This window comes from Hyphopichia burtonii (genome assembly GCF_001661395.1).
Source record: "Hyphopichia burtonii NRRL Y-1933 unplaced genomic scaffold HYPBUscaffold_1, whole genome shotgun sequence".
Classification (NCBI taxonomy): domain Eukaryota; kingdom Fungi; phylum Ascomycota; class Pichiomycetes; order Serinales; family Debaryomycetaceae; genus Hyphopichia; species Hyphopichia burtonii.
Window position 1 is genome coordinate 2,524,558 of NW_017963728.1, and position 23,960 is coordinate 2,548,517.

Sequence of the window (23,960 nt, forward strand, 5' to 3'; positions counted from 1 at the left end):
CACAAGGTGAATTTTGATTTATTCTGATTTAATAAAATGCATTAGGTTTTACAATTTTTTTAGTAAATTAGTCGTATATTATTAAAGATTTTTGAAGTTTTTTTTTTCAGAATGTTATAGAACAATTGAATTTAGTCATTAAAAGCTCATAAGCCCTCGGATGATATTGAAGAATTCAGATTACTGAAACTTCATTTGATTTGCTCTCCACTCCAAAATAGAATGACGTGAGCATTTAAATATCATTCAAAAGCATAAGAGCGGACCTCAATAAGATATTAGAGAACAAGAACTGATTGTCATTAAATTGTGAGAATGATCGTTTAAAGTTATGCTGGAATTCACGGCAATTCCAGGGAATGGTGATAAAAAAATAAAAAATAATTTTACAATTTTGGAAAAATGAAAGGGAATGAATTGAAGAAGGAAAAGCAAAATCACAAAAGACCACTATCTCTCAAGGAATTTTCTAAGATGGTTTCTTTGACTGCGGCAAAAACTAATTGAATGTTAGAAGTATCAGTGGCTTGGGTAACATGAGGATAAATATTCAAGCCTGATCTATTAACTTGAGTGAATCTCCATAAAATATATTTTGCAGCTTTATTTATATTATCACCACCATTATAATCTGGGAAGAAATTTTCTAGAGGAGAATAAGGTAATTTATCAGCGAAAACATCAATCTTATTCAAGAACAAAACAATTGAAGTTCTAGCAAACCATCTTGAGTTGACAACAGAATCAAATAAGGTTAAAGATTCTTCTAATCGATTTTGACTATTTTCTTCTAATAAGACTTGATCATATTCGGACAAGGCAACACAAAAGATAATTAAAGTAACGTTATCAAAGCAATGAATCCATTTTTTTCTTTCTGATCTTTGACCACCGACATCGTACATGTGGATATTCAAACCGCTACTCATTTGAAATTTGAAGTCATAGATACCCGAAGTCTTCTTACGAGTTCTTAAAATATCCTGTTGAGATGGAATATAGGATGGTTGGATAATTCTATCTAAATCACTCAAGAAATAATGAGTAGAATCGATTAAATAAAACTTACCTTGTTGAAATTTGATAAAAGTTTGAACTTCAGAAGTATTGTATATGTCTTTGATTTTATTTGCAATTTTAGGATCGAAAACGTCTTCATCACTAACCGAGAATTCATAATCCAAGATTTCATTAAAAGTAGCTAAATCAAATATATGCTTACGACCAGATTTTTCACCCTGATATTCTTGTAGACTTCCACTTTCAGAAGATTTACTGGCGTCGGCATCTTCAATTTTATCACTAACTTCATTAGTTGGAGTTTCTTCACCATCAGCATCAGTTATAGTCAGTTTTTTAATTAAATCAGGTTCTAATTCCATGATAGCATTTATAACATTTCTTATACAATCCAAGATATTTTTATAAACAAAAGGTTTGTATTCAAACAATTCTTCTTTTGAAAAACCATTTTTATGAATAATCTTCATTTGTTTAACAATTGTAGACTTACCACTCTCACCCGAACCTAATAATAAAACCTTAACTTCTTTATCAGTTTGAGAAGCAGCAGCTGCATCAACAGTTGAGTTTTGAACAGCCAGGTTCTCATTTTGAGTTTGAACAGTTGATTTTTCAGGAATTTTTTCTCCATTATTAGAAGAGTCGGTTGAGCTATTATTTTGTTGTGCAGATAGATGGGAGTCATTAGGAGAGTTATTTTTTTTCGATGCTAATGCTTGGGATTGGTCTTGACGTTTAATTTGGGTATTGCTTTTCCCGTTAGCAGGTTCAGTTGCTGGAGTACTTTTAGATGCACATATACCCATTATGAATTATGAAGTGAAGAGATATGCTAGCAGGATAAATAAATTAAGGTAGGTTGGACGGGTGATGAACCAATACTTAGAAAGGAGGAAATACTAGATTTATAACACGGACTAGCCGAAAATGAATTGGATAAGTTAGGAAACAGAAAAAAAATTAACCTGTTCAGCAAAAACTAAAAGCAAGAAGGACAGGATAGCACAACCAACTGGTACAAAGGGTATTAGTAAGAACTATTAACTAAAGTAAACAAAGAAACAACAACAAAACAAAGGGTAGCGTAACTGTAGGTGTAGTTTTGGCTTTACTTTAATTTTAAGTTTGTAATGGTTGGATCTTATTTTTTTTTTTTGTTTTTTATTGGTTTTAATTTATTTTTGGTTTTAAAACTTTCTTCCGTAGAATACGTGATCTTTATTTTTCAAACAGGAAAGCTAGTCGTGAACACGTTAATGACTTGATTAACCACCTCAAGACACTAAAATAACGGTTTAATGACTAACGCAAAACACAAAACTGTAAGCAGAAGAAGTGTTGACGACCGTCTAAAAGAAAAAAACAACCAGTCGTTCAAGAAACACAATCAAATAAAGATATGTACCGAAAGTCAATGGAAAAACTGCTAATTAAAGAGGAAACTGGGTCCCGAATGGATTCAGTTATTTGATAAAACCAGTACTTTGACAAACGAATGGAAAGAAAACAAAAACAATTCACTTCGTTGACGTAGGCGACTAATCACTGGGGACAACTTAATAAACGACTATCCAAGGCGATACCGGGAATACTGGGATCTGGCTGACCTAGAACTATAGCGTGGAGACAACCTGACGGCGGCAAAAGTACTCTGGAGAACAGAATCAGTATACTAAAGAACACTAAGAGGCAAGATTAGTAGAAAAGAAGTAGGAATTTTATCAGCTAAAATAATCCATTTGGAAAAGTGAGTGGAAAATTAAAACGAGCAAAAAAAAAAGACAGGAAAAAAAAAAAAAAAAAACCGAAATGCCGAAATTAATCCATGAAAAACTACGAGCTGTGAAATTATTATGAAATTATGATGATTTTACTATGATCTAGTTCTATGAAAGTATTTGGGAAGGTATACACGCATGAATATCTGCAGAGAAGGTGAGTGCATACTGAGAGAACAATGTTAGTGGGCAGTGATAAGAGTAGTTGGCCAGGAGTTAGTTTTCAAAGCTTGTATTGAACTGCAGTCGACTGTCATTGCAACCGGGTGGTGTAGTTGTCTTTTGGTGACGGAGTCACATGCGTGGTCAAGTTCGTTTTGCAAGTACCAGTAAGTAGGTTCTTCTTTGCCCAACTCTCCACAAACCAGATCAACTTGTTGTAGGAAGGAGCATTGGCACTTGGGGATATTGTAGTCGAAAGATTCACAGGTGTGATAGCTGGAGTTTGTCTTTTCGATTTCAAACATGCAATGGGTGAAGTTTTGTGAGAATATTTTCAAATACTCGTTGGTGAATAGGTACTTGATGTCTTTATTATCTTCAATCGAGTATATCCCGTACACTGGTAAAATGAAAAAAATAATCCAAAGCATGCGGACGTGATGATCTGATGTGTGATTTATGAGATGAGTTATGAGATGAGTTATGAGATGAGTTGTGAGTTGTATATCGTATGAATATTTTGCAAGCAAAGATGTTTGTGGAAAATGTTACAAAGAAAAAAGATAAAAAAAAACTTCTATGAATAAGCTATTTAGATTCGTTTTCTGTTTCTGGGGCTTGAGACCCTTCATCTGGTTCCGCTGATTTATCTTTTGGGCCGGTTGGTGGTAAATTGGGCAGAATTTTAGATAATTCAGTTGTTGAATTTGTATCTTGAGATTTTAATTGACGTTCTTGAAATTGAGCCTGTTTTTGAGCATCTTGTAATTTTTTACGTTCTTGTCTTCTTCTCTTTTTAGTTTCAAACTCATGCCATTCACCTTTAACATCTTTCAAAAAATATAAAGGTTCTGGTTTGGGATCTTTAGTGAAATATGCATGATTAAGTGCCTCACTGGCGGTTAATCTTTTCTTCGGATTGAGTGTTAATAATTTTTCGGCCAAATCAAAACTTTGTTCAGACATTATTGGTTTATATTCTTTTGAAAATTTAGATATTTTATTAACTTTTGGTTTCAACATTTCAAACCAGGGTAAATTTTCAATATTTGGCCAACTTTCAATTGTAGGGGTCCCCATTAAATCAAATATTTTAAATAATTGTGAGAGTTCTTCAGTTCCTTGGAAAGTTGCATTTTTAGAATATAATTCAATTAATAAACACCCAACCCCCCAAATATCAACTTCTCTACCGTAATCAGTGGCTCCTAATAATAATTCTGGTGGTCTATACCATATAGTTATAACTCGATTTGTATAATCAGGACTTTCACCAGTGTTTAATAATTTCATGGTTCTAGCTAAACCAAAATCAGCTATTTTAACGGTACCTTTATTGTCTAATAAAATATTTGATCCTTTTATATCTCGATGAATAACTCTTTTTTTATGTAAATAGTTTAAGCCTTCCATTAGTTGTTTAAATAGGTATTTACGATGACATTCTTCTAATTTCAAGTCTGGATGAGTTAATAATCCAGTTAAATCATGATCCAAATAATCTAATACCATATATATTTGATTATGTTCAATCATCATTTCTAATAATCCAACAATATTTTCATGATCAAATGATTGCAATAATTTAATTTCTCTCATTGCTGTTATTGGGAACCCCTCTCTTTCACTTTCTAATCTTAATTTTTTCAATGCCACAAATTGATTAGTTAAACTATTTTTGGCTTTATAAACTTTACCATAAGTTCCTTCACCAACTTGTTGAATTCTTTGGTATATTTCATATGGTTTAGACACTTGTATTGAGTATGCTTGACTTTTAGGTAACTTCTTAATTGGCGCATATGGTTGTTTAATTCTTGGTTTTAATCCTGGACCAGTTGGTGTTTTATTTGGTATTGGTCTTCCATTGAATGGTTTTGGACCAGCTGGTCCTTTTGGAACATTAGAATATGAGGATTTGTAAAATGGTTTTGGTTTATATGTCAGGGTGGTTTGTCTTCTTTTATCTGGTTTATAACCTCCAGGTCCCGATGGGAAATTTCTCTTACCATTTACACCACCGGCACCGCTAGGTCCACCAGGTGCAGCTGAACCGCTGGGGCCAGTTGGTCTATAAGAAGGACCAGTTGGTCTTGGTCGTTCTGTTGTACTGGAGGAAGGCGCCGAAGATGGAGAAGCATTGGAGGCGACTTGTGGTGGTTGACCTGCTTGAGCTGCTGGTCCGTGAATTTTGGGCCTATAGTTATCCCTTTCATTATATCTACTGGATGCACCAGGAGGAGGCCTTTTATACCCGCCTCTAGTTGACCTTGGCCCCGTTGGAGGTCTATATCTATCTGACATGACACTTATATATGATAAACAATTCTAGGTTAGATATCTTCTTTTATATGGTCTTGCTCTTCGTAGTCTTTGGTTGTACTTATCTGGTTTCTTATTTGATTGATAAGACTTAGTATCTCTTAACACAACTTATCAAAGACGTGAAATCTCGCTATATAGATAGATCTTTCCAATCTCTTCTAGTATTCAACTCAGTCAAAAGACTGTAGAGAGAAAAAAAAAACATAAAAAAACAGTGCGCTAGTAAGAATTAGGGTGTTTGGTTCATCAAAAGTGGAAAAAAAAAGGTTACCCGGACGTATCCTCCTGGTTCATACTAAATATTCCAATACTTAACCACTTATACTATGCAAACGGAGGACAATCAGTGACTTGAAAGCGTAAGGAGCGGCAGTTTGTTCTGTTTAATCAATGAGTCACTCATAGTAATACTAGGTAAGTACTAGCTAAAGTAGTTAATGGAGTACTCAATGATATGAATAAACGCAAACAGCAAGAAATAACCTAAATAGCGAACATCTTTCTTTGATAATTACAGGAAGTAGACAGACTCAAGGTATCCGTGAACATTTGTAGTTGAACAAATGAACTAACCTTGAAAACTAAAAATATAGAAAAAAGAAAGATTAGAGAAAAGCTTGGTTGAACCCAGCATATATATAACACAATCCATTAGCAGATGAAGAAAAAATCATTTTGTAATGGTATCTTGGACAGCCAAACTCGAATTAAAAGAACAGCAATATCGTTTATACACTCGGGCGGCTAGGATAGGGATGTCATTATTCACTTAACTAGACGGGGACCGGGGTGCCACTCACCACTCACCACTTACCGATACTCTGAGTCCTTAGGATGTCCCCTGTATGACCATACTCTTTATATCTATTAACGTAGTTTATGTATTTGTTTTATCCATTTGTTTTATGTATTTGTTTTAGCTGTTTTTCCTAACTTTTTTATTCCTTTTTCCTTTGCTGGACTTTGGCGGTGTGCGCACGACATCAAGAAATCAAAAACTGCGCGGCCCGTACACCAGAGCTTAATCGGGAAATCACTAATTTCAAATCAAAAGACTATTATTTTGATCTGATAAACAAAAGACTTTCGCCACTACTTTCTTTACAAACGAATGGCCATGGTATGTGATATATATGTTTATACAGAAACACGTACTAACTGGAAATGGGGAAGATTGGTAGAATTGCCCATATAACCGCCGATTTAGCATTAGTGTCAGCCTTTTTAGCTGGGGTTAAAAGAAACACTGGATTAACGTAAGTATTGACGCATTTGTTAATATATATTGCCTTTACTAACAATTACGTAGCCCTAATGTTGATAGTATTAAAAGTGATGATTTCAAATATTATGCCACCAAGTATTTAGATATTGGAGAATCAATTTTTGATTATAGTGCCGCTTATTTTGGCGGTAGTGAATATTTTAAACGTAAGTAATTGTAATAAAAGAGATTCAGTTAATTTACAGCTGTAGTTATAAGAAACCTATATTAATGAAGTGAATAAAGAAGAGAGAGACCAATAAATAAAAACAAGAGGCTGAACAAACAAAAAAAAAAAAGACTATATGGTGAAATGAAGATTAAAATTATTCGACGGTGACGGATTTAGCCAAGTTACGAGGGAAATCAACGTCAATACCTCTATTAACAGCCAACCAATAACTCATTAATTGTAAAGGAATAACATTTAATAAACCTTGTAAACAATCAACGGTTAAAGGAACTTGCAAAGTTGCAAAAGCTTTACCATCAGAAACAGTTTTATCACCTTCATTACAAATAATGATTGGTCTACCATCTCTAGCGGTAACTTGTTCAATTGCAGACATAACTTTAGGGAATAAAGAATCTCTAGTGGCGAAAGCAATGATTGGTAATTTATCATCGACTAAGGCTAAAACCCCATGTTTTAATTCACCAGCTAAAACCCCTTCAGAATGCATATAACTAATTTCTTTAATTTTAAGAGCACCTTCTAAAGCAGTTGCATGTTGATAACCCCTACCTAAAAGTAATAAAGATTTTTGATCATTAAGAGTAGCATCACATAAATCTTTAATTTGATTTTCCAAATTTAAAACTTTTTTAATTTGATCAGGAATTTTTTGTAAACCTTGAATAATTTCATGATGACGATTTTTCTTACTAATTGAATCATTTGATAATGAAAGGGCAAACATAACTAATGCAATATATTGTGAAGTGTAAGCTTTGGTGGAAGCAACCCCAATTTCTGGACCAGCGTTAATATGAACCCCACAATGAGTTTGTCTTGACATTGAAGAACCAACCGAGTTAACAATACCAACAGTTAAAGCACCTCTATCTAAACAGTATTGTAAAGCTAAAATGGAATCAGCGGTTTCACCGGATTGAGAAACGAAGACACAAGTATCATCTCTGAAGACTGGAGACTTACGATCTAAGAAATCGGAAGCTAATTCAACACTAACTGGTATTTCGGTTAATTCTTCAAAAATAGATCTTGTTGCCAAACAAGAGTGATAGGAAGTACCACAAGCAATCATAATGATTCTTCTACATCTTCTAATAGTTGGTAACCAAGCTTTTAATCCACCTAAAGTAACAATATCATTATTAAAGTCAATTCTACCTCTCATAGTATTAAAAGTAGAATCTGGTTGTTCAAAAATTTCCTTTTGCATGAAATGATTATAAGGACCTTTCATAATTTCATTTAATTCCATTTCTAAAGTTTGAATTTGTCTGGTTGTAGATTCACCAGCAGATTTTTTAGCTCTATGAATATGTAATTCACCATCATAAATATGAGCAATATCATCATCTTCTAAAAATAAAACTTTTTTAGTGTGTTGAATAACTGAAGCAGGATCCGAAGATAAAAAGAATTCTACTGGCATTGGAACCCCATCATCGGCCAAGAAGGCTCTTGATTGAGAAGTTCTTAAATTAGATTCATTGGAAGCCAAAGGTAATAAACCTTCTGGAATAGAACCATGGTGTTTAGCATGGTTAATGGCAGCATCTTGTTGAGCTTGTTGTTTTGGATCAGGAAATTCAACATCAACAAAATCAACTTTTAATTTTTTTTCAGTTTTAACCCCAACTAAAAGAGGAGAACCTTTTCTGGTACCACAGACTTCACCAGGATAATGAACGGATTTAACTAATAAACCATAAGAACCTTCTAATTCGTATAAAACTTGTTTAGTCAATTCATTAAGATCCAAAGAAATACCAGCTTTTAAGTTGGTATCATAAACGTGTTTGAATAATTTAGCAATACATTCAGTATCGGTTTCTGATTCAAATTCAAAACCTTTTGATAATAATAAAGTTTTCAAAGCTCTATAATTAGTAATAATACCATTATGAACAACTATAAATTCACCCGATGGATCAGATCTGTGAGGATGACAATTTTCAATCATTGGTTGACCGTGAGTAGCCCATCTGGTATGAGCAATACCAACATGATTATCAAAAATGGTGGAACGCTCAATTTTATCATCGATGATTTTTTGTTTTAAAACTTGAACTTTACCAGGGGTTTTAACAATAATATTTGATCCCTTTTGGTCTCCATCAATGGCAATACCACTTGAATCATACCCTCTATATTCTAATCTTTGTAAACCTTCAATAAGATTATCAACAATTTCTCCTCTTGTTCTATCAACCAAGAAGTTAACATAACCAAAAATACCACTAATTACCGGTTAGTATAATAATAATACATAATAAGCCTATTTGTATACATACCACATGATTCGAGTTTAAATTTAAAAATGTAAGTAAGAAAACTAAGCGATTTTTCTTCTCTTATTTATATAATCTCTTTGACTGAAGGAGGAATTTATTATTAATATATAAATTTCACTGCAAGGAACAAATTTGGTGTTGTGTTCTCTTTCTATTTCTTTTTTTCTAAAAGAGCTTCGTTGTCTTTTCTTTGTTTTTTTTTTTATTGGGATTTTTTTTGTCTCCCTTTCTTTTGTAACCAGAAAACTTATAGCTTATTGATTAACTTGATCAACGATGGGCCGGGACAAGATCCAGTTTATATAGCTTAATTATGGATTCGGGGTATTGTTAGATTCAAAGGTATATTTAGAGTGCCAGATCAACAAATAACTGTTTAATTTGGCAAACTTCGGAAAAGGTAAATAAATAAACACAAAAACCCTGTCCAAAGCGGACACGACACGCACCCGCGAGATCAGGATATTACCCTTATAATCAGCACCAGCGACACCAGGCCAGCCCACTGGCATTATCCTCTACAATATTCTTTGCTATACAATGTAGAATACAGAGTATACAATATACAATAAGTAGTTATACAATGCAATGCAATATGCAATATACAATCAATCAGCACCATTAGGATATCACCTAATGAGAATACGATCGATGAAATAAGGGTCATAGCTTCACTCGCGATTCAATTAGCTTTCTAATTTAAGCCAGTAAATAAACAGTTGGCTTGGTCATGTCGGTTTCTATATATACCTCCGTACATTTGTACGCTATTTATATCTGGGTCGTCAACGAGTAGTCAAGGGGATCTGTGACGTAGCCAGTAGACCACAGAGGTTGTACAGAATCTGTTGTACAGAATACTTGTACGAGTAGTTGTAAATGGTTGTAGAAGAAGCTGTAGAAGAAGTTTGATGGATGGGGGAGTGCATTTACCGATTGTTTTTTTTTTTTTTTTTTTTTTTTTTTCTCTCAAAATGGGAGGTACGGAGGGCCTTATTCTCATTTAAATCAGACCAGCAGCCAATAGACTAGGTTTAATCACTAAACATGTTTAGATTGACTCCGCTGATCAAAGCTTTCAAACCCAATCCAGTACTTCGTAGCTTGCCTAGAGTGGTTCCAGTAAGATGGTATGCAGGGGCAGTGGAGAAACAGGTGAAAAAGAAGAAAAAACCCACAAACTCGATTCAATCGTTGAGAAGATCGATACCAAATAATGGAGGAGATTACTCTTCAATAAAATCGTTATCAACAGATTTTAAAGAATCGGATTTGCTACCGATAACGTCAATCACCGTGGGAGAATCGATTGATTTTGATAAATTGATTGAAATATTGAAAAATTCTAAGCTTTCGTATAGTTCGTTAGTACCAGATGAAGTAATTCAATTGAATTTTCAAGAGAAAGATTTATTAATTCTAGCCAATGGTACCATTGTTGGATGGGGGTTTCATGAAGATGTCATTTTCGATGAATATATTCCTTTAATACAAGACTCAATTGTTGAAAAATATATTCCCGAATCCGAAGAAATGGATTTCATTGATTTATCAAATTATTCAAATAACCAGGGCTCGTTTATGCAAGGAGAAATAATGATCATTCAAGGTAATAACGAAATTGAAAAATTATTGGATAAAGCAGCTTTTTCCATTGGATTATCCAGGAGTACTAGATTATCTATTTTAGAAAATTCTTTAGAAAAACATATAATGTTAACTAAAAAAAATTCTCAAGATTTATCAAATGGCTTACAAATTAAAACAAATGAATCAGAAATTTTAAAATTAACCGGTAGATTGTTTCTTTTAAGAGGTAAATTAAATCTATACAATGAATTAATTGAAACCCCGGATTTATATTGGTCGGAACCAAATTTAGAAAAAATTTATATGTCAATTCTGAAAAATCTAGATATAAAACCAAGAATCGAAATCTTAAATAGAAAATTAGACTACGCCACTGAAGAACAAAGAGCTCTTTTAAGTGTCTTGAATGAAAAAAAATCAACTAGACTAGAATGGATCATTATCGTTCTAATCATGGTGGAAGTAGGATTTGAAACTTTCCATTTCTACGAACGTTACTTTGATAAAAGTGACCAGGAAAAAAATTAACCCTCTTTGTAAATAGAATATATACTCTTTTTATGCTGCGAAATTCCTCTTTAGGCCCTTAATCAACTTGATCTTGAAACCGTTCCCTTCAAATAGTCCCTTTGCCTTCCCGATTGGGTAATCGGGTCTGGTTTCATCTTTGCAGCCATTTTCTTCATTGCCTTTGATATAAAAATGTATTCTTCCTCTTTGGTTTGATTCCATTTCGTTTTGCTCATCACACCATGCTCAAGTATCTCAGTTTGTTCTTCCTCTTCAACGTCTTGTTGGCCCGTTCAACTTCAACTAAAACCATCACTATTCCTTGTCACACTTGTCAAGGTGGCTCAACTGTCACCACTCTCACTTCTGCGGTCACAACAAATAGTATCCCGGATAGTATTTTCTTTTCCAGAACTCTTGCTCCTTTTCCTTCAAGATCGCTTGCTGATACTTCAATTACTTCTATGTCTGATATCTCTCTGACTACTACTGCCCGTTCAACCTCCACTAAGGTGATTACTATCCCATGCAATCAATGCCACGGTGGTTCCACAACATCTACAATTACCCTCTCGTCTACAACGCCTGAGGTGACATCTTCAACTTCCTCTGTTCGCTCTACCTCAACCAGGACAATCACCGTTCCATGCAATCAATGCCATGGTGGAACATCTCTTTCTACCATTACTTTTGCTTCAGATGATCCTGTTCCATCTCCTACTGAGTCTTCTGACGAAACAACTTCTTCTGTGGAAACTACTTCTTCTGAAGAACTAACTCCTTCCTCTATTTCTTCTTCTTCCTCTACTTCTCCCATTTCTTCATCAATAGTATCTACTTCTTCTTCTATTCAACCTACTTCTTCTTCAATTGAATCTACTTCTTCTATTCAACCCACTTTTTCTTCTATTGAACATACTTCTTCTGCCACTTCTACTTCTGCTGTGTCCTCTATTTCTGTTGTTTCTTCTACTTCTTCATTTGAATCCTCTCCCTCTACTTCTCAAGTTACTTCCTTTTCTGAAATTACTTTCTTTTCTGAAGTTACATCCCTTGCCTCTTCTGAACCATCTTCTGCTCAGCTTCTTTCGACTCCGTCCAGCTCTTCACCCTCGCTTCGCTCTACTTCTACTAAGATCATAACCGTCCCATGTCACCTATGTGACGGTGGCTCAACCACTATAGTCTCAAGCGACAGCACATCCCCCCAAACACCTGAATTATCTACACCTGGTTCTGATATCTCTGTTATATCTTCTGATACGCCTGCCTCAGCTTCTTCAATCAGTTTATCATCAGTGACTTCCTGGGTTTTCTCCAGCTCTGCTACACCTACTATTCCAAGTACGACACTTCCTGAGGAATCTTCAGATACAACCAGTTCTTCCTCGGTGACCTCTGATATTGTTACTTCAGTGACCACTTTGAGGACTGATTTCACTTCAGAGACTGCTACTCCAGAAACGTTTTCTTCAGAAGCTTCTTCAAAAACTGCTACTTCACAAGCGTCCAGCTCACAAACGTCTACTTTGGAAACCTCGATAACTACCCCTGAATCTTTAACTGGTTCATCTAGTTTAGCTTCTTTCTCTTCAGAAGAACCCTCAAGCTGCACTTCTGATTCCACTTCCACCTCAGCAAGTATCACTACAGAAACTACCATCACAAACACTGAATCCTCTAGTTGCTCAACGTCAGAAGGCATTACCTTAACTCTGAAAACCACCTTGAAAACCAAAACGGACTCTACTACAATTACATCATGTTCTGCTTCTGCTTCTTTAACTTCTACAACTGGTTCATCTTTTGCTACTAGCACATCTGGGTCATCTTCTCTTGAAGCTAGAACTAGCAGCTCCGCTTGGTCAGAAACGTCCTCAAATACGACTGCAGGCACTTCCAAAGCCACCTCGGATACTTCAGCCACTTTGACGCACACCTCTTTCCCTGCTTCAGCTCCTGCAAGTATCACACCAAGCGGATCCATGGATCATACCTCCTTCACGTACAGTATAACTACATCTACTCTGACTGACGAAACAACAACCAAGCACTTCACTTACAGTACACTTGTTCCATGTATCGAAAGCGAAGCTAGCCAGATCGAAAGCACCAGTATTACTAGTCTACCAGAACAGAGTACACCTACACCAGAAGTGGCCTACCTGGGTCTTGCAATCAAGCCCTCTCCAAACTTTTCTCTTTTATCTATGTTTATCATATGCTTGTTTTAAATAGCTCTTTATATACATTGATGTATTCATGTATTTACGTACTAGTGTGCTCTTTTCGCAGCATACTCATCGACCCGGCATGAAACGGAGCTCGAATTGCGCACCAGACAGTATCAACCCAATAAAAATGCGTACCGAGTCAGCGATACTTTAGTTATCTAATAGGGCATTTTACCCCTAGCTACCTCTAACTGCGCTGCCCTCGTCTAGGCACAGGGGGTTTCTGGGCTTCCATCTAAGCACATACCTTGTCACGTCGAATACCCTCGCCCGTTAGCCTAGTAGTCATCGTTGAAAGAAAAAAAAATTGCGGTGTACGGGCGTGCATCCTGATGAATTGATAAGCAGCAAAAGTATGTGATTGGCCTGATAACAACGTAGAAAAATCTCGCTAACAAAACAAAAAAAAAAAGCGAAAAATAGGTTTGACAGTAGTGAAATGTTCCGCCTTTTTTTCTTTTCTTATTACTGCAAATGAATCATTAATTGCAAACGTTTTCACTCTAAATCATATGAAGGCCGACCTCTCTGGCTATGCAAATGAAGCGACGGGTGAAAACAGTAGCAGAATTGCTCATTCCTAGCGTAATGGAATGTAGTAAGGGTATACATCAGGTTATCAAGTAGTGAAATTGTACGGTTTCTCTTTAGTGATGCATTCTTTTGTTTTGTCCGGTTGCCGTTTTTTTTTTTTTTTTCTTTTTCTTTCTTTTATTATTAGGTTTTTAGTGTATTTTTATTTTGAATAACCTCCAATACTCCAGTTTTGATTAAATTATTATAAAGACCGTTGGATTTGCTCTAAGAAAATTTAACTGGAAAAAGCCTATAAAAATTTTCATTTTTCTTTTTTCATTGTACTTACTATTTAGACTTATACAGATATGATTTCTAGTATAATACAAGCATCTAACGGGATAATAAGTAAACGAAAGCTATTTGTTGAAAATAATGACTATAATCAAAGTGAAATTTTATTATTCACTGTTGCATCATCCATAATTTGGATTATGGTACCAGGTTTAGCATTTTTATATTCTGGGTTAGCAAGAAGAAAGAGTGCTCTTTCCATGATATGGATAGTTATAATGAGTTCATTTATTGGGTGTTTCCAATGGTATTTTTGGGGGTATTCATTAGCATTTTCAACAACATCTTCCAATAATTTTATTGGAGATTTACATTATTTTGGGTTTAAAGGTTTATTAGGTAAAGGATCATCGGATGATACTTATCCCGAAATTGCATTTGCTCTTTTCCAATTACAGTTTTTATTGGTTACCTTGGCTATTTTAGCAGGAGCATGTGTTGCTGAAAGAGGACGTTTTTTACCAGCATGTATTTTTTTCTTTTGTTGGTCTACAATTGTTTACTGTCCAGTTGTTTATTGGATTTGGTCAGATAATGGTTGGGCTGCTGGGTTTAAATCAGGTGTACTTGATTATGCTGGTGGTGGTCCAGTTGAAATTTTATCGGGGGTAAGTGCTTTTGTTTATAGTGCATTTTTAGGTCGTCGTAATGAAACTTTAATGATTAATTATAGACCTCATAATTTATCAACCATGTTTTTGGGTACTTGTCTTTTATACGTTGGTTGGTTGTTTTTCAATGGATTCAGTTGTGCAAATGTTTCTGTCAAAGTTCCCTATTCAATGTTGAACACTCATTTATGTGCTTCTTTTGGAGCTATTTCTTGGTGTTTATTAGATTTTAGATTAGAAGGTAAATACGTTCTTGGTGGTATGTTATCCGGGGCCATTTCTGGTTTAGTGGCTGCCACTCCTTCTTCAGGAGTTATTCCTTTATGGGCTAGTGTTATTTTGGGTATTGTCGCCGGGGTTGTTTGTAATTTTTCAACTAAATTCAAATACTTGTGTCGTGTTGATGATTCTCTTGATGTTTTAGCTGAGCACGGTATTGCTGGTATTGTTGGTTTAATTTTTAATGCTCTTTTCGGTTCTAAAACTGTGGTTGGTTATGATGGTGCCACTTCTCATGATGGTGGTTGGATTGATCATAATTATAAACAATTATACATTCAAATTGCTTACATTCTTGCCTGTATTGCTTATTCCGGAGGAGTTACCGCCATACTTTGTTTTGTTATTGATAAAATTCCTGGATTACATTTAAGATTAGATTACGATTCTGAAGAAAGAGGGGTCGATGAAGATCAAATTGGGGAATTTGCTTATGATTACGTTGAAGTTAGAAGAGATTTCTGGGATTGGGGTACTCCTCAACAGCATCAACAAATGGACCAATCAATGAGTCCTCAAACTCCCACTTTAGCAAATGAATACGTTGATAAAGAAAACACCCAAATATATAACGCTGTTGGAAGCTCAAATGTCTCAACTAATCAAAATGATGATGATCACAATCGATTAGAAAAACAAGATTGAGCATTTGACTAGATGTCTATTGGGTTTATTTTTTGTTTGTCCTTTTTAAATTATTTGATATAAGAGTTTCAAAAGTTTATTATTTAATTCCTTCATTTCTTCCTTCATTTCTAATTTAATATTTGTATTTTAGATAATCTTATGTATTTTTAGGTGATGTTATGTAGTGCACCCGTTTGTTTTTTCACAGCCATTAGTGTTGCAATACCTATTGAATAATTTGAGAGCAATATCTGTCTGCGGAGAAGATTTGACAGCTAATTAATCCGAAGACCTCAGAGTCCCTGAATCTTGCCTTCTTCCCCTGACGTGTATCCATCTTGCAGTCCTCGTCAAATAACACCTCTACCAACTTCCCGTCTAGTGTTTGGTTCAGGTCGCTTGCTTATCCTTACTCTCCCTCCGTCCTTCCTTCCAATTGCGGTCGTACTGTGCTTTTGGACTACGAGTGAATCAGGTTACTCATGTCTGCTTCTTCCATAGCTCTTCTGGCACTCGCCTCTCTCCTTGCCCTGGCTATTCTTCGAACATCATTAGTTCATCTACTTCTCTGTAGCCTGATCCAGAAAGCATCTCCGGTTCCGGTGGCTTACGTAATCCAACACCCTTTGCAACGCCGGAACCCCACACGTGATTTCAGTTCTCCGCTCACGTGACTGCTGCCTATTCCGGAAGTCGCCGAACGCAAAAAGAAAGAAAAACAGCAAAAAAAATCTCCGTTGGTGCGATGAAAAAGGCCGTTTACGCTTTTTCAAGTTTTTTTTTTTTTTTTTTTTTGTTTTGTATGGTTGTTCACCAAAACTTCACAGTAAACTCTTCTCAGGTGAGTAACTTGATGATTTCACTGACTCATTCTTACTCCATATTTTTATATTATAGTTTAAATTCAATAAAACTTGTCTTTTTTGAAAAAAGCATATTCCTCTTCACTTCTACTCTTACTTGTTTGTCAAGATAATACTTTTTCATCTATTTTTTTGTTACCTGTTGAATAGGTTGAATTTACTGGAGAAGTAATAGAGAGAAAAAAAAAATTATTTTTTTCAAAAAATTTTTCACTTATTTGATTGAATCAAGTTGATTTCCTAAAACAAGGATTTTTATAAGATGATCTCCCGTACTATAAGGGCTTCCAGTGCCAAAAGAGCACTTCTTATGGCTAGTTGTCGTGGCCAAGTTAGATATCTTACCAAATCTAACTTATCTAAGGCTACTATGACCAATAATGAAAATAATAACGGTGGTAATAATAGACCAACCCCAGCACCTTCATTTAATCAAGAAACCCAAGACGAAAGTATTGGTAAGAGTATTCACTCTCACCAACCAATCATGGATGATTCCTTTATTGGGTTAACCGGTGGGGAAATTTTCCACGAAATGATGTTAAGACATAAAGTTGATACTGTTTTCGGTTACGCTGGTGGTGCTATTTTACCAGTTTTCGATGCTATTTACAATTCTGAAAAATTCCAATTTGTCTTACCAAGACATGAACAAGGTGCTGGGCATATGGCTGAAGGTTATGCTCGTGCCAGTGGTAAACCTGGGGTTGTTTTAGTTACCTCTGGTCCTGGTGCTACTAATGTTATAACTCCAATGGCTGATGCATTAATGGATGGTGTTCCATTGGTTGTTTTCAGTGGACAAGTTCCAACTACTGCCATTGGTACTGATGCTTTCCAAGAAGCTGATGTTATCGGTATTTCAAGATCATGTACTAAATGGAACGTTATGGTTAAAAATGTTGCAGAATTACCAAAAAGAATTAATGAAGCTTTTGAAATTGCTACTTCTGGTAGACCAGGTCCTGTTTTAGTTGATTTACCAAAAGATGTTACTGCAGCTATTTTAAGAGAACCAATTCCAATCAATACTACTTTACCATCAAATGCTTTAAGTCAAATTACTAAAAAGGCAGCCACTGAATTTACTATGGAAGCAATTAAAAGAGCTTCCAGTTTATTAAATAAAGCTAAGAAACCAATTATTTATTGTGGTGCTGGTATATTAAATAATGAAGATGGTCCAAAATTATTAAAAGAATTGGCTGATAAAGCAATTATTCCCGTTACTACTACTATTCAAGCTTTAGGTGCATTTGATCAAAATGATGAAAAATCTTTAGATTTCTTAGGTATGCATGGTAACGCTGCTGCAAATGTTGCAATGCAAAATGCTGATTTAATTTTAGCTTTAGGTGCAAGATTTGATGATCGTGTTACTGGTAATGTTTCAAAATTTGCTCCTGCTGCTAAATTAGCTGCTCAAGAAGGTAGAGGTGGTATTATTCACTTTGAAATTAGTCCAAAGAATATTAATAAAGTTGTTGAAGCAACTGAAGCAGTTGAAGGTGATGTTACTTCAAATCTTTCCAAATTTTTACCGCTTATTAATCAAATTAAAGAAAGAAATGATTGGATGTCTCAAATTAAATTATGGAAAGAAAAATACCCTTATAATTATATGAAAGAAACTCCTGATTCTAAGATTAAACCACAAACTTTAATCAGAGAAATTTCTGATCAATCCCAAACTTATGGTAAAGAAGTTATTGTTACCACTGGTGTTGGTCAACATCAAATGTGGACTGCTCAACACTGGACTTGGACTAAGCCAAGAACCATGATTACCTCTGGTGGTTTAGGTACTATGGGTTATGGTTTACCAGCTGCTATTGGTGCTCAAATTGCTAAGCCTGAAGCTATCGTTATTGATATTGATGGTGACGCTTCCTTTAGTATGACTTTAACCGAATTATCTTCTGCTGTTCAAGCAAATGCTCCAGTTAAAATTTGTGTTTTAAATAATGAAGAACAAGGTATGGTTACTCAATGGCAATCATTATTTTATGAACATAGATATTCTCATACCCATCAATCAAATCCTGATTTCATGAAATTAGCTGAAGCCATGGGCTTACAAGGTATTAGAATTGAAACTCAAGATCAATTAAAATCTGGTGTTAAACAATTCTTAGACGCAAAGGGCCCTGTTTTATTAGAAGTCATTGTTGAAAAGAAGGTCCCTGTCTTACCAATGGTTCCAGGTGGTAATGCATTAGATGATTTCATCCAATTCGATGCAGAAGTCGAAAGACAAGAAAAAGAAATAAGAAGAGAAAGAACCGGTGGTTTACATTAAGTATCTCTTGAGCATTTCACAAGTTATTAAAAAGTTTGATTTTCTATTTATCTTCATTTTTCCCTCTATTTATCTTCATTTTATACTTTTCTCTTTTTATCCATGTATATTCTTAAATTATCCTTTTATTTCAAATTCTACTATTTATAAATATATTATTACGTTAATCTTCATGTACCAGCCATGGCTGCAAAACCTATAAGCCCGTATTCAACTCGGCTTTAGACCCGTACGTGATCTAAGACATGTCTTACTTAACTCCAATTACAAATCTACAAATCCATTCCCTACTCTGCCATTCTCTCCTCCGTTCGACTCTGACGTAAGTCAAGTTTAATCAAGCGAAGAAAAAAAAAAGGACGTGTACCGTGCCCGAAATAATAGAGCAATCCGTTAAGCCGAGAAATCCGATTTGTGGGCTGGTTCCTTATATCCGAGGCACTGTTTTTCGCAATTTCCTTAGTATAACATCAGTACACCTTAACAATTGGTCATAAGATGAATCAATTTTGTTAATATTCAATTAGGAAAGCAAAAATCTGGGGTTAAAGAAACTAATAAAAGAAAAAAAAAAAAAAAAAAAAAAACATTGAAGCATGAATATATACCTTTGAACTCCTTTGCTTATTCTTTATTCTTTCTGAAAACGCTATCCAGGATACACAACAGCTACTACATAATCTTGGTTCTAACTTTTATATAACAGAACTTGGAGAAGACTGAGAGAGTGACAGAATAAAACATGCCAAATAAATCAGAATCTTCACAATCACCTCCGGTGAAAACGAAGAAAGAAAAGGCGGACAAGGCAGTTTCAAACTTGAAGCTTATTAACACCACTTCGGGGGTTAGAGTGTCCCAGGCTTGTGACAGATGTCGAATTAAAAAGATCAAATGTGATGGTTTAACACCATGTAGAAATTGTGAAAAGATTGATTTTGACTGTAAAACAAGTGATAAGTTGACTAGAAGAGCATTCCCAAAAGGATATACTGAAAATTTGGAACAGAAACTTAAGGTCTTGCAGGAAGAAAACAGACAGTTGAAATTGAATGCTGGATTACCGGTGGACGAATCAAGCCAATCACCACCATTACCGCAAATGCTGCTGCAACCACCACTGCTACAGGCCCTGCTGATGCAACCAATTAAGACTGAGGATAAGGAGAAACCTAGTACTAATACTAAGAGTGTTATGTTGACGACTAACGAAAATAATTCGGTACCAATTAATAATCCAATTGATCAAATATTCAATCTTGATAGTAAAGGTATAGTTATTGGGAATGATAACTTGAATTTTGAATCGCAATTCAACCACTTACTCATAAGTTTAAACTTACCCTTTTTGAAAATCACCAACAGTCATAATTTTTTGCTAAATGATCCAAATTCTTACTTGTATCATCCATCTTATACTATGTATAATCAATTTCATAATCGAGATTTGGAAGTCATTTACAATCCTATAACGGTTAACAATTATGCTCAACATAATGATATTTTGGGTGAAATGTCTCATTTGACAAATAATGAGTTACCTAGAGACGTATATGATTTATTCATTAAACTTATTGGAAATTTCAAAAAAATGTTCAATAATAAAAGAGAACTTGATTGCCAGATCATTCATTTTTTTATTAATTATAATACTTTCATCCCATTATTTGATTATAAGCAATTTATGGAAAGTTACGATGCTTTCCATACAATGTATCCCTTTATGTTCACTTATGATGACGCTACAATCAATGGTTACAATATTCTGAATAATGATTATCAGGTTGTGAATGAATACTTGATGGTAGTTATTCAAATATACGCCATGATAATGATGAATGATCCTACAATTAACTTAAACCTTTTATTGAATCATGCAACTCCAAATTATTCATTTTCCAAAAAAATTAAAAATGATACAACCAGATCAAATGATTCAGTCATTAGATCATTGTATGATTTCTTGCCATATTTCAATGTTTTCCATGTTTCAATCAATCAATTACAAACTTATTTATTGTTTTTATATTACTCAATCTTAACTAATAATAAGGAAAAGTCTTTGGTGCTTTCTTCTTTGATTAATTCTTTTATTGGTATATTGGGTATAAATCTTAATTCAAAAAACTTGTTCTTCAATGATTTAGCATTAACTTTACTGCAAAAAAGAAATCGTGTTAAGATTTTTTGGGCTTTTAAAATTTTATTAAAATGTTTCAATTTGAAATTTGGTTTTAAACCAAGTTTAAACACCACTGTTATTAATCCCGTTACTATCGATAGATATTTTGAATTGACACCTTCCAAATTAAGTACTTTATTAGAAATTGATTCTCTTGATAGTAGTGGTGTTGATGAATTATTTAAAACTCTCTTAAAACCAAGTGTGGAGTTTTTAAATTTAGTAAATATTATTCTTCCTTCTTCGTTTTCTCCAAATTATTATCAATATTTAAAAAATGATGATCGCTCTTCTAATGTTGAAAATCAAAAGAAGAGTGGGAGTAATAAGCATTTAGACTGGATCTTAAATGATGATGATGGTGATGGGAATGATGGTAATTTAAATTATAACTTCACTCAGTTTTTAACAATTGATAAAAACTTATCAAACTGGAGATACTCTTTAAAAGAGAAGAACATAAATTTATTACCTTTAGCAAGTCAAATGAATTTACCAAGATTATCGAGTGTTACTTCCTCCAATTTATACCATAATATAACCATCAATAATAATTTAGGTAGTTCTGGAATAAGTCATGAAGGCTTGGTCAATTACTTGAATACTGGATTACCTGATATTCATACTGCATCCCAATTGATTAAAATTCAATTAAATTTCCATTATTTATTAATCAGATCGATGAATTATCTTAATTTTGTTATTGATCGTGAATTAACTCAAAATTATTATGTTAAGATATCTAATATTTCAAGGGAAGTTTTGGCGTATTTCATCTTGATATTCGAACATGTTGAACAGTCAATTGAAAGTTGGGAAGATGATTCGGGTAATCTCAACGTTAGTGATCCTCACACTGCATCAAGCACTACGAATAACAATCCTCTTATTAATCGTAGTACTGGGGCAAATCAGGTTATAATGGATAGCTTGGGATTGGACGTTGATGATGATGGATTTGTTATTAATGATTTTCTGGTTAAGAGAAGGAAACCAAACAATAACATATTTGGTGGTGGAGGATTAGAGTTGCCAAATCATACTAATCAACAAAACCAAACCAAAAGAATGAGAAAACAAATTCCCCCATCTCCTTTCAATTACATGTTAAATGGGTTATCAATGACTATAATCAACTTGAAAAAATCTATAATATTACAAATGTTATATTTATTAATTTGTTCCTTAAAAATATTCAAGAAGGGTGGATTGTTAATTAACGATTCCGTTGAAATCTTAAGCAGAAGTGTTGAGTTGTTTATTAAAATATTCATTAATTACCATATCCCACCTAGCTCAACTAAATTCAAACCCCCTACTAAATTAAAAGAGGATGAATTATTTGTTAAGCTCATGAGTGATGAATTCAAAGACGAGATATTAAAAGAGCAAAAGAAAAATGATGAGAGTGATGACGAGATGGACGAGTATTTAGTTGACGGGATTGACTGGGACGATGAGGAAATGGATGAAGACTTGAAATATTTGAAAATATTGAAATTCATTAAATATAAAATCAACGCATTAAAGGCCACCAACAAGAAAAACTCACAAAGGACTGACATTCCACAACCAAGCGAAGTCCATCATCACCACCACCACCATCATCTCGACGCTGAAAATAATACAAAATCCTCAATGTCACCACCTCCAACGTCCGCTGAACACCCCACCGCCCCCACTGTTCCAAGCACCACTGTCGGTCCACCTGCTCCTCCATCTCTCATGAATTTCTATGGCCCAATGCACCCTCCCACCAATGCATCTTCTCCCCCAGCTGTGGTGGCAGGATCTCCCAACTCGTTCCCGGGTATGCCTAAAATGCCATCAATCACTAGATTTGACTTCTTGTTGGGTGGTGAGGATAATTTCCCTAATCATACCACCAGTCCCACCACGTTCAACTACAACAATGGTGCCATGGGCTCCACGGACCACAAGGTTTCTGAGGATGAATTGGTTAAAAAGGAAAAATTGGTTGTAAACGATTTAATGAATCTAAAACACGGTCATAAAAACATTTTTGGCCACCAATGGGGCAACTTAGGTTCCTCCACCGCCACGAGCCCAACCGCCACTCACACCACACAGGCTAACATCCCACCAATAAGCACGACCAAAGACCCTGAACCCTAGTTGTATAGTAATTCATATTTATTTGTTAGTAGACTGCAAAAATAGTGTATTCACTAAACCTCCGTACATCCCTTATCGAACACTGCAAAATCTTTTCTCCACATATTGTTTGTGTTTGTGTTGGTGCACGCCTCTGTATCAGTTCCAACTGTGGAGAAGATCAATTTTCAGATGAGCTACGACGGTTTAGCTGTCAGTATTCAAAATGTATAAATATATCAGGAATTTGCAAATTGCATAAATATTTCAATAATTTGCAATCTTTTCTTTTAATTCTGTATAGCGTAAAGAAATGCCATTCCCAAAGATTTTTTCAAGAACTTCATCTATCAGTAGTCCAACTGCTTCTCAGGATGCTTCTACAAATAGTACCGGAACCATCAACGAGCTTGATCTTACTGGCAAAACAAGTAATGGACCACCTCAGGTGGATAAGGGTAATCAACATTTTGCTCATTTGAGAAGAGCATCTTTACATAAGTCATCCGATAACTTGATTGTTAACTTGTGATTGCGTTCGGTTGGTAAATACCGCGAAACCGAGGCAAGTCTAAGGCTTTGAAAGTCTTCTTTATTGATGGTTTAAGGATCACGTTTATTAGTTGGTTATATTTATTAGTTGATTAAGTTCCCAAGTGGATTCTATATAAGTTTTTTGGTTTGGGATTTTGGGTTTCTTAGGGGTTTGTTTTTTCATTTTTTATTTTTTTTTTTTTTTTTTTA

At 34.7% G+C, this 23,960-nt stretch overlaps 10 protein-coding genes across 10 annotated transcripts; 7 read left to right on the plus strand and 3 right to left on the minus strand.

The window, feature by feature from the left end:
• Positions 1-437: 437 nt before the first annotated feature.
• Positions 438-1,829, minus strand: GPA2 (guanine nucleotide-binding protein subunit alpha; the record flags this gene model as incomplete). The annotated part of the gene is made up of 1 exon (XM_020219994.1): positions 438-1,829. One exon carries the CDS (start codon positions 1,827-1,829, stop codon positions 438-440), a length of 1,392 nt encoding a protein of 463 aa, XP_020079535.1.
• Positions 1,830-3,689: 1,860 nt separating this feature from the next.
• Positions 3,690-5,267, minus strand: HYPBUDRAFT_97324 (cyclin-dependent serine/threonine protein kinase; the record flags this gene model as incomplete). Its single annotated transcript, XM_020223987.1, has 1 exon — positions 3,690-5,267. A coding segment is annotated over one exon (1,578 nt), but the record flags the coding sequence as incomplete, so codon positions are not given.
• Positions 5,268-6,402: 1,135 nt separating this feature from the next.
• HYPBUDRAFT_151781 (uncharacterized protein) lies at positions 6,403-6,735 on the plus strand. Its single transcript, XM_020220680.1, has 2 exons — positions 6,403-6,544; positions 6,598-6,735. Exons 1-2 carry the CDS (start codon positions 6,453-6,455, stop codon positions 6,725-6,727), a joined length of 222 nt encoding a protein of 73 aa, XP_020079537.1. The 5' UTR covers positions 6,403-6,452; the 3' UTR covers positions 6,728-6,735.
• A 42-nt stretch (positions 6,736-6,777) lies between these two features.
• On the minus strand, positions 6,778-9,077 carry GFA1 (glutamine--fructose-6-phosphate transaminase (isomerizing)). Its single transcript, XM_020219209.1, has 2 exons — positions 9,037-9,077; positions 6,778-8,982 (listed from the first exon to the last, which is right to left on the minus strand). Exons 1-2 carry the CDS (start codon positions 9,039-9,041, stop codon positions 6,879-6,881), a joined length of 2,109 nt encoding a protein of 702 aa, XP_020079538.1. The 5' UTR covers positions 9,042-9,077; the 3' UTR covers positions 6,778-6,878.
• A 1,006-nt stretch (positions 9,078-10,083) lies between these two features.
• Positions 10,084-11,154, plus strand: HYPBUDRAFT_102375 (uncharacterized protein; the record flags this gene model as incomplete). The annotated part of the gene is made up of 1 exon (XM_020218195.1): positions 10,084-11,154. The coding sequence occupies one exon, from the start codon at positions 10,084-10,086 to the stop codon at positions 11,152-11,154; it is 1,071 nt and encodes a 356-aa protein (XP_020079539.1).
• A 224-nt stretch (positions 11,155-11,378) lies between these two features.
• FGR23 (Fgr23p) lies at positions 11,379-13,370 on the plus strand (the record flags this gene model as incomplete). The annotated part of the gene is made up of 1 exon (XM_020219995.1): positions 11,379-13,370. One exon carries the CDS (start codon positions 11,379-11,381, stop codon positions 13,368-13,370), a length of 1,992 nt encoding a protein of 663 aa, XP_020079540.1.
• Positions 13,371-14,254: 884 nt separating this feature from the next.
• MEP1 (ammonium permease) lies at positions 14,255-15,877 on the plus strand (the record flags this gene model as incomplete). The annotated part of the gene is made up of 1 exon (XM_020219524.1): positions 14,255-15,877. One exon carries the CDS (start codon positions 14,255-14,257, stop codon positions 15,773-15,775), a length of 1,521 nt encoding a protein of 506 aa, XP_020079541.1. The 3' UTR covers positions 15,776-15,877.
• A 922-nt stretch (positions 15,878-16,799) lies between these two features.
• ILV2 (acetolactate synthase catalytic subunit) lies at positions 16,800-19,058 on the plus strand. The gene has a single exon (XM_020220681.1). The coding sequence runs from the start codon at positions 16,883-16,885 to the stop codon at positions 18,917-18,919; it is 2,037 nt and encodes a 678-aa protein (XP_020079542.1). The 5' UTR covers positions 16,800-16,882; the 3' UTR covers positions 18,920-19,058.
• A 609-nt stretch (positions 19,059-19,667) lies between these two features.
• On the plus strand, positions 19,668-23,120 carry ZCF16 (Zcf16p; the record flags this gene model as incomplete). The annotated part of the gene is made up of 1 exon (XM_020224016.1): positions 19,668-23,120. A coding segment is annotated over one exon (3,453 nt), but the record flags the coding sequence as incomplete, so codon positions are not given.
• Positions 23,121-23,347: 227 nt separating this feature from the next.
• On the plus strand, positions 23,348-23,947 carry HYPBUDRAFT_151786 (uncharacterized protein). Its single transcript, XM_020220682.1, has one exon. It carries the CDS (start codon positions 23,530-23,532, stop codon positions 23,746-23,748), a length of 219 nt encoding a protein of 72 aa, XP_020079544.1. The 5' UTR covers positions 23,348-23,529; the 3' UTR covers positions 23,749-23,947.
• Positions 23,948-23,960: the final 13 nt, after the last annotated feature.

What these genes read in the sequence shown, in the direction of transcription:
- HYPBUDRAFT_151781 (XM_020220680.1), top strand. Translation starts at nt 6,453, where the DNA reads ATGGGGAAGATTGGTAGAATTGCCCATATAACCGCCGATTTAGCATTA. An exon ending in AAAAGAAACACTGGATTAAC is followed by an intron (nt 6,545 to 6,597) that starts GTAAGTATTGAC and finishes ACAATTACGTAG; the next exon opens with CCCTAATGTTGATAGTATTA.
- ILV2 (XM_020220681.1), top strand. Translation starts at nt 16,883, where the DNA reads ATGATCTCCCGTACTATAAGGGCTTCCAGTGCCAAAAGAGCACTTCTT.
- HYPBUDRAFT_151786 (XM_020220682.1), top strand. Translation starts at nt 23,530, where the DNA reads ATGCCATTCCCAAAGATTTTTTCAAGAACTTCATCTATCAGTAGTCCA.